Source organism: Triturus cristatus, chromosome 4_2 (assembly GCF_964204655.1).
Source record: "Triturus cristatus chromosome 4_2, aTriCri1.1, whole genome shotgun sequence".
Classification (NCBI taxonomy): Eukaryota; Metazoa; Chordata; class Amphibia; order Caudata; family Salamandridae; genus Triturus; species Triturus cristatus.
The window spans coordinates 795,954,472-795,967,025 of record NC_140586.1 but is presented as its reverse complement, the minus strand read 5'-3'; the positions used below and the strand labels follow the sequence as shown (position 1 = coordinate 795,967,025).

The window sequence follows — 12,554 nt, the reverse complement described above, 5'->3', positions numbered from 1 at the left end:
GTGCTTTTATCTGAGAGGAATACCTAAGCACTAACCGCGTGCCAAATAAAAACTTCACAAAAAGGAATGAAAGCAGTCTTCATTTCAATACAATATATTTAAAGTATCTTCTAACATGCATAGTTCTGTGCATCATAGATAAGACTGTTACATGCATAGAATCATATAAAATTACCTGGTTTGGACTATTGGTCAATTGTTTCAAAAACCGTCTCAAGAATAAAAGGAATGTGGATCTACAGCCGACAAAAAAAGGGGGGGAAAAGAAGAAGAAAATACAGAAATGAGGCACAATTGGGCGTTCACTATTACATATTGCGTCATGAAAACATATCTCCAACTTTTAAATCTAAACCTCACTGCAATTATAGTAAGTATAAGTTAAAACCAAAACGTATATCCATTTCTCGATCATACTAACTAAATGCTAACTGAGTTTTCAAGGACAGAAAAGGCAATATATTAAGCCCAAACATCGCCAGGCATCATCCTTGTTAAAGTATTCGCCACCAAACGGCTACATATAAAGTATTTAAACCATATTGGAAACCATAATCTTACCGCTAAAAGGAGAGTACTCCAATCATTAACGTGTGGGATTCATGTAAACCCAGGCGCCATGCATTTCCGTTATTTGTACAAACATACGTGAGGTGCCGTTCACGTCGCTTCATAGTAATAGACGAGGAACTAAAAAACCAATGTGCAGGTATTTTGTCCGCCATCTTTAAGCGGTAAATTATATTAAAATATTTAAATAAAATACCATTAAAAATAGAAATCCCTTTTTCGCCCAGCCACAGCTATGATGAAGAACAGATAGTAGTATCAATGAATATCTATAAAAGTATACGCTTGACAATCAAAACAACCACAGAGAACGTCTGGCAGGCACTAGTTGTCGACGTTCAAAAGAGCCATAAGTATTTAAGTAAATAGATAAAATATCAGAACTATTGTAGTATGAAATTGATTCTTTCGTACTGATGAGCATCACCAGCTCAAAGCGACACACTAGAAGTTAGAAATTGTAATGAGCAAACAGGCAGAAAGGTCATTTCATCAGAGAGTATCAAAGTAAAAGGACAGATCACCCAAAGAGTGTTACGAGGTTAACATTAGAGTAATAGGGTGATTAACTTGAATTTTCAGTAAAATTGTTTAGTAGACAAATACCAGAAATAAAACAAAACAAATACCCCAAATAGCAGGCATTAGTATAAGAGCCAGGTCATAAGAAGCACAGCAAAAAGAAGAAGCACAGCAAAGAGATCTCATCATGGAGCTAAAAAGGAGCATTTAGTCTGCTCCAGAATGTACAGGGTCACTTACAGAATGAATTCCATAATGTTTATCGCATTAAATCAGTCAAAGCATATATTAGGATTATATAATTAACAGATAAGTCTCCCACCTATATGCCAAGATAGAAAACATGAATACAATCAGAATAGCATGATTCTTATTTAGACATCCAGAAAGTAATGTAATTCATGATCGACATTGATTCCAAATTCCACAGCCCGTAATTTGGAAATCCATCGCGCCTCCACTGACGTAGTCTTAGCTGTCTCAGATAAAAGCACCTTATAAGGGGTAGAGTACGATATTATCTAGTTTTATAACATGATTTGCACATCCAACCTAATGACATCTTGAAACACCTCAGCACACCCAAACTCCACCCATTCCAGAACCCTAAAATTACTCAATGCCCTTAAACACCAGCCATCCATGACCAATAGGAATGCCACATCACCGTAAACTACTCATCCGTTAACCTTAAAAACCCCTTCTACAGATAAACTCCACCGTGTCTGAATCCTTATAACCCCTCACCACCCTAAAATCTACCACATCCTGAACCCTAAAAGCTCTTCACAACTGCAGGCACTAACCATAAAGAACCTTAAAAACCCTCATCAGTCCTAAACTCCGCCAATCCAAGAACTTTAAAACTTCTCGATTCCCTTACACTCCACTCATCCCTGAAACCTAAAATCTCTTTCTGTGCCCGAACTCCAATTATTCCTGCCCCCTTAAAACCCTAATCATCATCCATCCCTGAACCCAAAACCCCACAGCAGTCCAAAACTCCACCCAAGTGTAATGTAATTTTGGATTTCGCCTTAGAACTATATTTCCTTTGTTTCCTTTAATTTTCCATTTTTTGTATTTTCTAATAATTGTCTTTCCTTAAAATTAGTTTTCCATGGTTTGGTTTCTTCTAGTGTGGTTTTTCAGTTTTCGTTTTCCACTTATTCACACACATCAATTTGTTGCAGCTTTTGAAAAGAAATAGTAAAATGAAGCACTTTAACAAACTTATGCATTGTCCATTCAGTCACTGCAGTTAAACATTGCATTTATTAGAGACCCTCAAAAATTTGAGAATTGTGCTTTAAAACCATCATGTCAATGCTTATAGCATAGAATTAATGAGGCTGGCATGCACACTTATATTATCGGACATCCATCATGTATTTGGAAACATGCACTGAGAGTCTAATCTTTCAGTCAAATTGAGGAAATTTGTGAAAGAGAAACATTTTAGACACTAGGCTAGTAGTATTAGTATATTAAACATTTTCTGTGAGCCTTGCATTCATTACAGTCCATTACTGCTGTTTATATGTGACAAGCAAAAAACATATATTATAGTTGTTATCAAAATGTATTCATGAGGCAACCTATTTTATTGAGCAGTGCGTTCCAATGAAAAAATAGCCGATGCAGTAAGAAAAACCTCCACATCAGTTTGACCATCCCATCTCAGTTACTTTACTTAGTTTTCACATTGTACGTACCAGGTGAATCAAATCAATTTTATTTTTAATGTTAGTATTTTGCTGCTAAATGTTTAAAAATGGAATGTGTTACTCAAGAATGTATTTTGAGCAACTCTATTTCTCTACACAGCTTGTGGCCTTTTCACCCCCTGAACTGGAGGGTGGTGGTACCTATGAGTTGTTTTGCAAGTTAATCTTTGGAGATGGAGGATCAACATTCACAGATAAATTGTAAGTACCTTACTGTTCACCAAGTGACATTAACAAAGTCATCAACCTTATATTTCACCAAGTGTTACTAGCTAAAACAGTAACCTTTGTCAAACTGTAAATCCTTGACTGTTCACTGAGAGAGATTAGTGGTCAGAAACCTTTGTGAATACATTGTGAGATCCCTACAGTGCACCAAGTGACATTAATGAAGTCAGCAACCTTTGTCATTAAATTGTGAATACCCTACGGTACAGTTAGAGCCTGATTCACAAAGGTAAGCTTACACTTTTATGTAAGTTTACTCTTTTCTACAAATCACAATACAATTTTACGAGTAGTATCTTTATGAATGCCGAGTCTCTGCTCACAAAACGATAGACAGTTGTAAAGATACTACTCGTAACATTGCTTTGTGCGGTGGAAAAATCATAAATTTATAGAAAAGTGGAAATGTTACCTTTGTGAATCAGGACCTGAGTGACATTAAGGAAGGCAGCAACCTTTGTCAATAAATTGAACATTACAGTTCATTGACTAACATTAGTGAAATCAAAATCTTAAAAATGTGAATAATTGAAGCTGCAAACAAGAGGAAATCTAGTTGAATATGAGATTAAAAATGAGTCCAATTTATTGATGATTAACATACATTTTATATCTTGCATTCAATGTGTGCTTCTCTTCCTTCTTCCGACTCTTGTGAACTGATCTTCCAGTTAATACACAACCAGGTAAAATATCAGACCAGATGAGCTAGTACAGTCTTATGGCCTGCAGGAAACATTCCAGGTGATGTATGTCAAGTAGATTGAGACTAGGCTTGGTCTGATTTTTTCAAGCAGTTAATAAATGGAGCAGATCCCAAGAAGAGTGGGAATAACTAATAAGTAGAGGGCACGGCTTGTGTAACTTAACTATTGATACGCTATATACTGTCTAAGTATTTAGCACGCCACAATGCATGGCAGGAATAAAAACCAATCAAACTTTCTTAGGAATCTCACCATGGTGGAAAATCACTCAAAATAAAGAATTGCACTATGCTTAGCACTATGTGCAAGCCTGTAGATAAGGATGTGAAAACATTAGGGAAAGACACATTATCATCTGATCCTGGAGGGTATTCCCACATTGAGAATGTGCACCTTTTAAATGCAAAAACATTTCATAATTAATTTGAATTACAGCTGTTTCAGTTAGTAATGAAAGTAATGAAACTACCGTGCAATAAATTACTTTGTAGGAGTAAAGTGCTAAGAGTGGAAGTGCCGAACTGGAGACACACAGCATGATTGCAAAACTAAATAAAGTAATCATGTTTACATCATCAATGATTCACCAACTGACTCTTCTAGTGGAATTTAAAACCAATGTGATTTATTATATTTAAATTGTTTAGAATGTGAGTGCTATCAAGAAGGCTGGAACTGATAGATCTACAGGCCCCATGATTGTCTTGTAAGCTCTAAATTAAAAAGAGATTGTTAAGTACTTGAATGCATTAAATGAGGCACTTAGCTGAGGTGAAGTTATTGTTAAAGTAGGGTTAATCAAAAAGGGTGACATTTTATGAGATAAGATGAGTGTCAATAATCAAGATACATGGAAAAAGGATTGTGGGGACTTAATTGACAATGCTATTGGAAAATGGGTATATATCAAGAACTGCTGTCAAAACGGGTTGATGTTAGTTTTGGCAAATAAGATATCCTGGAGTGCGGCTTCCTTTTGTTCTAAGTAATTTATTACGGGCCCTTAAAACTCGCCTCTTCCTGCGAGCCTGTGTGTAAGGATGTACATTTCCATCTTTGTTTTGTTAGGCGCCTTGATACCTGCGGGTTATCGTCTTGCGCAATATACATTTTCTATCATCATCATCATCATCATTCCACCCGTTGCTGCCTGCACTGGCTGAGAGCGCGTTGGGAACTTGAATTACTTTGGTTGGATATATTTACATATCTATATATTTATATAACTTTAAGGTGGTCGCCAGTAGGTAGTTATAGTTCGGAGCTTGTTTCTATTCAAAAAGCGTGTTTTCTTTTGCCAATATCTTTGGCGCTATTGACGAATCGTCGCAAAACTTTCAAAACTAATGGCCCACTCACTTCAGCTACTGTGTTGACAATTTCGGGGTGATTCGTCAAGCGGGGCTGAGACACAGGAGGGTCCTAAAATGCATTTTCTACATGTTAATTTTCATAACAAACTGTTGACTTAGCTACAGCTCGAACTGCTGTACAGAATTACACCACATTTGGCAGAAAGGTAGCTCTTGGTCCAGAGTGCACTCTTCTTGTTAAATGGTGTCCCCTCCTGGAGCACTAGCCCCCGGAACCATTAGTAATGCCTCTTGTATTTCTTCAATAGTCAGCGGTGCTTCAAGCGCATCAGAAGCCTGGGCAGGAAGGCGCGCCAGGTTCAGCGCCCGTAGGTATGGGACATAATGATGCTTCCCTATTGCAGGGTCCGCAGCATAGACTATCTGTAGGTGTTGTTGGAGCACCTGCAGGATTGGAGACCTAGGGTATACTATCTCACCTGTCGGTGCGTGGAGTGCAGTAATTGGGACTGGGACCTGCTCTCTCAGGAGGATCGATCCCAGAAGCCATCCAGGTCTGACCCCCTCCCTATGTAATTGCTGCCGGTACAGACGGAGAGTCTACTTATCTAGTCTGTTCCAAATGTCACTTATATATGGGTGTATATATCCCACTCTCGGGTCGTGGTGGCCTGATCAGCAAGATCTAAGGCCTGTGCCTCTGCAAGCGACAGTTCCTCTGTCTCGAGCTACCGTTGCAGTTGCCTACGAACCACTCTCGTCAGTCCTATACAGGCTCCTTGTATCACAGCTTTAAGTGCCTCCCATTCTGTGGCTCCAGTGATGTTTGCCCCCTCCCAGTTCAGTGTCATATAGTCCATCAAGGTGTGAGATATGTGTTCTTTTCCGATCAGATCTTCCAGGATATCTGATGCCATTCACCACATTCTGCGGAGGTAGGCATGCGGGCCCCCCCCAACGGACCATACAGCTAATTGGGGAGTGATCTTTCAGGAATCAGGCCAAGTGGGTCACCTCAACATTTAAGTCAGCTACAGTGTCAGAAACTAAAATCATGACCAGCCTTCTGTGTGTGCCATGGGTAGGAGAGGAGAGTGGCAGGTGTACAGTCTCTGATTTGGGTGTCTATCTCTCCATATGTCACGTATTTCTAGATTACCCATCACTGCTTTAAGCCACGCAGTCATCAGCAGCTTGGTGCCTTGTCGGGGGGTGGGGTGCCTATCCAGGTCAGTATCTAGTACACAATTAAAGTTCCCATCCAAAGAAGAAGGGTGTCTAATCCTGAGATCAGCGCGTCCTATATGGTTTGGAAAAAGTCTGGGCATCCAGGTTAGGTGAGTAGATGTTCAGTATAGCCATCTCCCGTCCATCCAGCTTAACCCTAAGCAGGATGTATCCTCCATTTATGTCAGCTTCAGTACTGTAAGACAAGCGGTGTGCCCGGGCCACCCATATCAGTACAACCCATGCATATGTAGAGTAGGATGAATGGAAAATCTGTCCTCTATTTTTTGGCTACTTTATTGGCTCCTGCACCATCTAGTTGGGTTTCCTGTAAGCAGGCCACTGAGACAAGGTGCCTCCCGAGGAGCGAGAGCACTCTGTGGTGTTTTGTGCATGTACTCAGTCCCTTTACATTTCAACTAATACATTGAACCCCCATTGTTCCACTAGTAGCTCCCGTGCTTGCTCTCAGGACCTTGCAATGGCATATCACTCACCCTCAACATACTCTGCATGCAATAACTAGTAACAATCAATGTGAACTGAACCAGATTACTCCCACCCCCTCCCATGGACAAATGATGTGCAATGGTGCATTTGAGTATTCCCTCCCCATTCTTGTGCCAGGACGTGCACAGCACCCCCTGTAGCCTAACAGGGGCCACTAAACTTCCCACAAAGACAAAAAAATAAACCAGCCTTCAGGCCTAGCCCAAAGTTTCAGCGGGCTGAAGTAGCCCAGCAAGGTACCCTGTGCGCATGGGCCATGAACAATGCACATTACACAGCGTCCTATCTCAAGGCTCCCAGAACAGCCCTCTTTCAGCCCATATATTCTCACCCGCTCCCCTATCCCCTCCCCACAGCATCCCAGCAGAGACCACAGTCTCGCTGTTGTTGTACTCTATAGCGATCACACCCGGGGGCCCTCCAAACGATGAGTCATTACATGCACATGGTTCTGGTACTATTCAGCGGCTGCCGTGGTCAAGTCTGCGTCCAGGATAGTGTCAGGAACCGCATCCGTAGTGGTACTGACACTTAGCAGGTCAGGCCCATGACCAGCAGCCCGCTGGGAGAGGACACCCATGTCAATGGATTCTACCTGCATGTTGCCATCCTGGCCCACCGTGATCCTCTGGTTGTACGGTGGGTCTTCCTCTATGTTCCGGATCAGGGCTTTAAGGTTGTGGAGACCTCAAGGTGGCCAGATACCCCAGACCCTCCGGCTGCCGTGCCGCTCCAGATGAAGAAGGAGTCACCTCTGGAGTCTTGAAGAAATGGGCCCTCTCCTGTGCAGTCACCTTCAGTTTGGCAGGGTAAAGTATCATGTGCTGTAGGTGCATGTCCCAGAGCTTTTGTTTGACTCCCAGGAAGGTTTTTTCTGCTCCTGGACCAGCCTGGTGTAGTCAGGGTACATGGTGATTTTATTAGGTCATAACGCAGGTTTGTTGTTTCTCTGGCGGCCTTAGCGTACAGCCCCTATCTTAGTAATTCAACATATTGGGGATTATAGCCCAGGGGGGAGTCCCAGGTGCAGAGCGGAAACCAAGGCCCTTGGGGCATATCTGTGTGCGTATCCAGTGCTCCAGAAAGTGTTCAGTATTGCCACCCTTCAACCCGCTCATGAATCCCAAGAATTCTGATGTTGCTGTGCTGACCCAGGCCTCCGCGTCCTCGGCTCTATACTCACAAGCCCTCATGGTCGCAGTCATGTGAGTAACCTCTGCTTCAGGGACACCACCTCACCTTGTAAGGTCAGTATATCCCCCTTGACATTGGTCACCTTGTCTTTCACTTTATGTAGGTCAGCTCTCAGTAAGTTGACATTGATTGAAACCATCTCGATTTGCTTCCTAAGTGCATTTCGGGATCCTTAGATGGCCGCAAAAATGTCTGCATGAGTGGGTTTGCCACTTTCATAGTCTTCGCTTTCTTCGCCTGCACCCGTTTGTCTCGCAATGCATTGCGGGGGGGGGGGTGGGGGGGGAGGGAGTCGAGAGGTGGTGTACTGAGCTATTATGTTAGATCGAGCAGCATGGGCTTTCTTGTCTTTACTAAAGAAGATTCAAACTGCACTCCAAAAATATATTCAATTTAAATAGTGAAACCTACACTTTTTTTTGTAATCAGTGTGTGCTGCTTTGAGTAAGGACCTACCCTTGTCTCTATACCTAAATCGCATGGCTTAGTGTGCAGAGACCTGTACACATTTCACAAAGCTCACTGCCGACACCCATAGGGTTTTAACCACTTGATGTGCTTTATCAGTTGTTTCAGAAAAAACTCATAACATTCTTCAAAAAATATTTAGTCAAAGTAATTCAGTATCATTAGTATAACATTTTAATATGTTTGCATAATTCAATGTTACTTAACATTCTTCAAACATATATGCATGCAAAATTCGCAGTTACATAAATAGCTTAATTCATGTGCTTCTTATGCTGTCCAATGCATTTCCGGTTTACAAAAACCTTTCATCAGGGGTACAATTTGTTCAAAGTTAGGCTTTTATCGGCCACCTACCGGAACAGATACAAAAAACTACAGTCAATGCAAAGTTAGGCAATGTGTGAACAATATGAAAATAGTATAAAAACCCATACAAGATTAAATTTAGAATCCTATTGCCTACAAACATTTGAAGGAATAGAGACACCTTCTCCAGTGCACCTGCACCTTGTGATATGGTACCAACATCCATCAAATTATAGATATTTATGAGCCCATCTCGTAAATACTTCTGTGTTCTGCAAGTCTTGCAATAGTCCTTCACCGTGTGTTTGAAATATGTACACAATAGTTAGAGCGTACCTCAGCTGCAAACTTGTGTCCAAACCAATATAGCTAAATCAAAAAAGAAAAGATCAAAAACACCAAGAATCAATAAATGCTAGTTACTGCCAGTCTCATGCTGTAAAAATAGTCCCCAATGCGTGTCAGGGAGCACTTACTTTGTAATCCACTGCTTAGTGTGATAGACACCGTAAATCAAGTCGGGAGATGATCCTGCAATTCTGCATGGAAAATCAACACGAAAAGAACCTCATACTCGGTAAACCTCAAACTCAGTTAACAAACCAATACAAATGGAAGTCCCTAGACGCTGTTGTTAACCTTACCCGCAAAACGCAGAGTACTTCTTTCTGTGCACGTGTGTTTTTCTCCCGAATCCTGCCTCCTCGAACCTCAACTTTAATTGCGTAGTAATGTTGCATGTAGCAGTGAAAGGGCAGAAAGGCTACCGCAGATATAGTTCAAAGGCTAATCAACAAGCTTTATTGGAATCCCGCAGTTGTTTAGAAATCACCAAAAAATAATTGTGATCATGAAGTGCTCATGTGTTACCAAACGTCTCAGAACAACTCCGGGGGTAATAACCAAAAAATGCTCTGAAGATATAATATGAAAAAATGGCATATACATTTTTTTAACTAAATTACCGCTGTAGTAGTAGTGCAATAGTGCAAAGTGACATGCTTGCTTGTCGTTAAATGTTTGCATTCAATGGATGTACAAGGAAAATAGCCAGAGATTACATTAGTGCCAAAAGTGAAATGTGTTCACATATCAAGCCATGTTGCTCCATGGGTTGAGATCTAGAACATGAATATATATGAAGGGAGAAAGGCAAGGAACATTAGAGGAAACATATCATTTCAACTTTATCGTTGAGACCTTTCGGGACTAAAGTTTCAAGGAATTTAATCCAAAACGTTTCTCTACATGCAAGTGATTTTTGCGTATACCTGTCTACAGCTAGTGGTACCTTTTCCAAAACTGTAAAGCGAAGTTGAGGCATGGCATGTTGTGCACCACTTGTGTTCTGGTATCCTAACTTTAATCTTGCGTGAAGTACGACCCACGTACGTTAAACCACAGGGACATTTTATTGCATAAATCACTGACTCAGAGTTGCAATCGGACGAGTGTTTTAAGGTGATTTTTTTGCCAGTCTGTGGATGTGTAAATGTGTTTCCTAGCATAACATTACCACGATGACTACAGTTCCAGCACTTCTTCATTCCTGTATGTGTGTGTTTGTCATGCGTTAGTGATGACTTCAGCATATCCCTGAGATTCTTTGAGTGGGAATGAGCGAATATGGGTTTGGTAGAGAATAGTGTGCCGAAATCAGCCTCTTGTTCCAAAACTTCTCCTCTACGGGAAATAATATGTTTTAAGGCTGGAGCTTGGGTTGAGGATTTCAAGACGCAAAGTTATCTCCTGGTCATCAATTTTGGTGTGGGAGTAAGTAAAATCTTTCATGGCTTAAGCGCTACTTTTCTTTTGGCTTCATTCAAAATATCAGTGGGGTAACCTCTCTTAATATATTGTGCGTATTCTTCCTCTATGGTTTTGTCCATCTGTGCCTGTATTGATGAAATTCGTTTGATCCTGATAAACTGTAAGACCGGTAAATGCCTCTTTAGAGACAGAGGATGAAAACTGGAGTAATGTAACACGTTATTTCTGTCCATGGGCTTCTTGTAAATTGCCGTTTGAAGACCATTAGCCATGATCGTAATTTGAATGTCTAAAAAATGTATCATGTGCTGAATCCGTGGGTTGTGTTGATTAAGTAACCGGATGATGAAACAGACAAGACCCACAATGAAAACTGGGACTGCAGAGGCAATAAACTGCTACACAGAGAATGCCAAGAATGCCTGTTTGCGCAAAGAACAATGACATTGAACCGTCCAAGAGAGATGGGGGTATAGTATGTCTTAAATGTTCCTGTCCTGTTGTCTCCACCGCAGCAGGTAAAATAGACCAGGAACTGCTGTGATTAACTGTTTTAAAATTTGACCAATAATACTTTAGTTGCATAAGATCTTAGATCGTTGCATGTGGGGAAGGGAGTGGGACCAGCGTGACCACGAACCTTAAAATGTTTGGGGGAGGGCAATAAGGGACTCTGCAATGTTGGGGAGGCGGGCGGTTTTCGCGCCGTCATACAGGGAAGCAGGGAAGGGGGGATAAGTTAGTTCAAGTTAGAAGGAGGAATTTTAAGATTAGTTACGGTTCAGTCAAAAAGGGGTGGAGGAGAGACACTATCCACACATATATGTATTTCATTTTAAAGAATTACATGAATAAATGAGGTCTCACACTGCAGCAAGACCCAAGACAACAAAAGAGGATTAAGACACACTCTGCACACTATCAGAGCATTAGGCAGCAGGTATCCGAGATCGAATAAAGACAGATACCATGCTCACCATGTCAGACAACAAAGCTGGAGTTGCACTCCGAATCCTAACCTGGAATGTAAATGGATTGGGAGACAAACTCAAATGGGGGATAATATTGCAATTTATAAAACGTCAAACACGGGACGTAGTATTATTACAGGAAACTCACTTAGTTGGTAACACCTCCAAAGCCCCGGATAGATGGGGGTACAAATTTGTGGCACACACAGGGTCCACTTCAAGCTCCAAGGGAACAGGCATTCTAATCCGCAAAAACCTCCCCTTCATATAATAGAAGTCCTGGGTAGACATACAGGGTAGATTTGAGGTAGTAATGAGATAATGAGAAGGGAAACCTGTTAACCTAGTTCAATTCAATGCAATTCAAATGATCTTTATTCGGATATATTCAAAAACATCCATAAAAGTACATACAAATTACATCAGACATTTATACACAGTCAAATAAGTGCAAATATCAGTAGTGCAAAGATAATTCTAGCATGTCAGAAAGCTCTAAAAAATGCGTCCATTAAAATACATAAAAAGTAATCCCAATGAATAATAAAACCATCTTAAAAGAACAGCATATTAAAAGTACATCCGTTGTGCAAATATGCAATGTGCAAGTAATAAAACGGCCGGATACATTAATGGAAATTAATCTTACAAACAGCATATCTAATATTACGCCCGATGTACAAAAATACAATGTGCAAATAAGGACAGGCTGTCTGACCAAATTCATTGAGATAGATGGACAACCAATGTACAAAATGCAGTATGTTGAGTGGACAAAATAGTCAACACACTTCAGGTCATGTTCATTGTGGCGCGGGAACGGACAGCAATTTGAAGAAAGCGATTAACTCTGTATATTACATCGTCATTACTTAGCATCCGTAAAACTCTAAAAGCCTCATTAAAATCCGTCAGGACATTGGCTCTCAAATAAGGGATTAGCAAGTGTTTCGTATATTTTACATAAAAGCCACAGAACAATGTAAAATGCAGCAGACTTTGCTTTCCACCCTGGTTACATGGGCAAAATAAATTTCC

At 40.8% G+C, this 12,554-nt stretch overlaps 1 protein-coding gene across 1 annotated transcript in view; it reads left to right on the top strand.

Moving 5' to 3' along the window:
* LOC146835060 (vitamin D3 hydroxylase-associated protein-like) overlaps positions 1 to 12,554 on the top strand; it is an 824,670-nt gene that overhangs the window by 561,940 nt on the left and 250,176 nt on the right. The window contains exon 9 of the mRNA XM_085599957.1: positions 2,920 to 3,020. Coding sequence (XP_085456083.1) covers positions 2,920 to 3,020 — 101 coding nt within the window. The remainder of the gene's footprint in view (positions 1 to 2,919; positions 3,021 to 12,554) is intronic.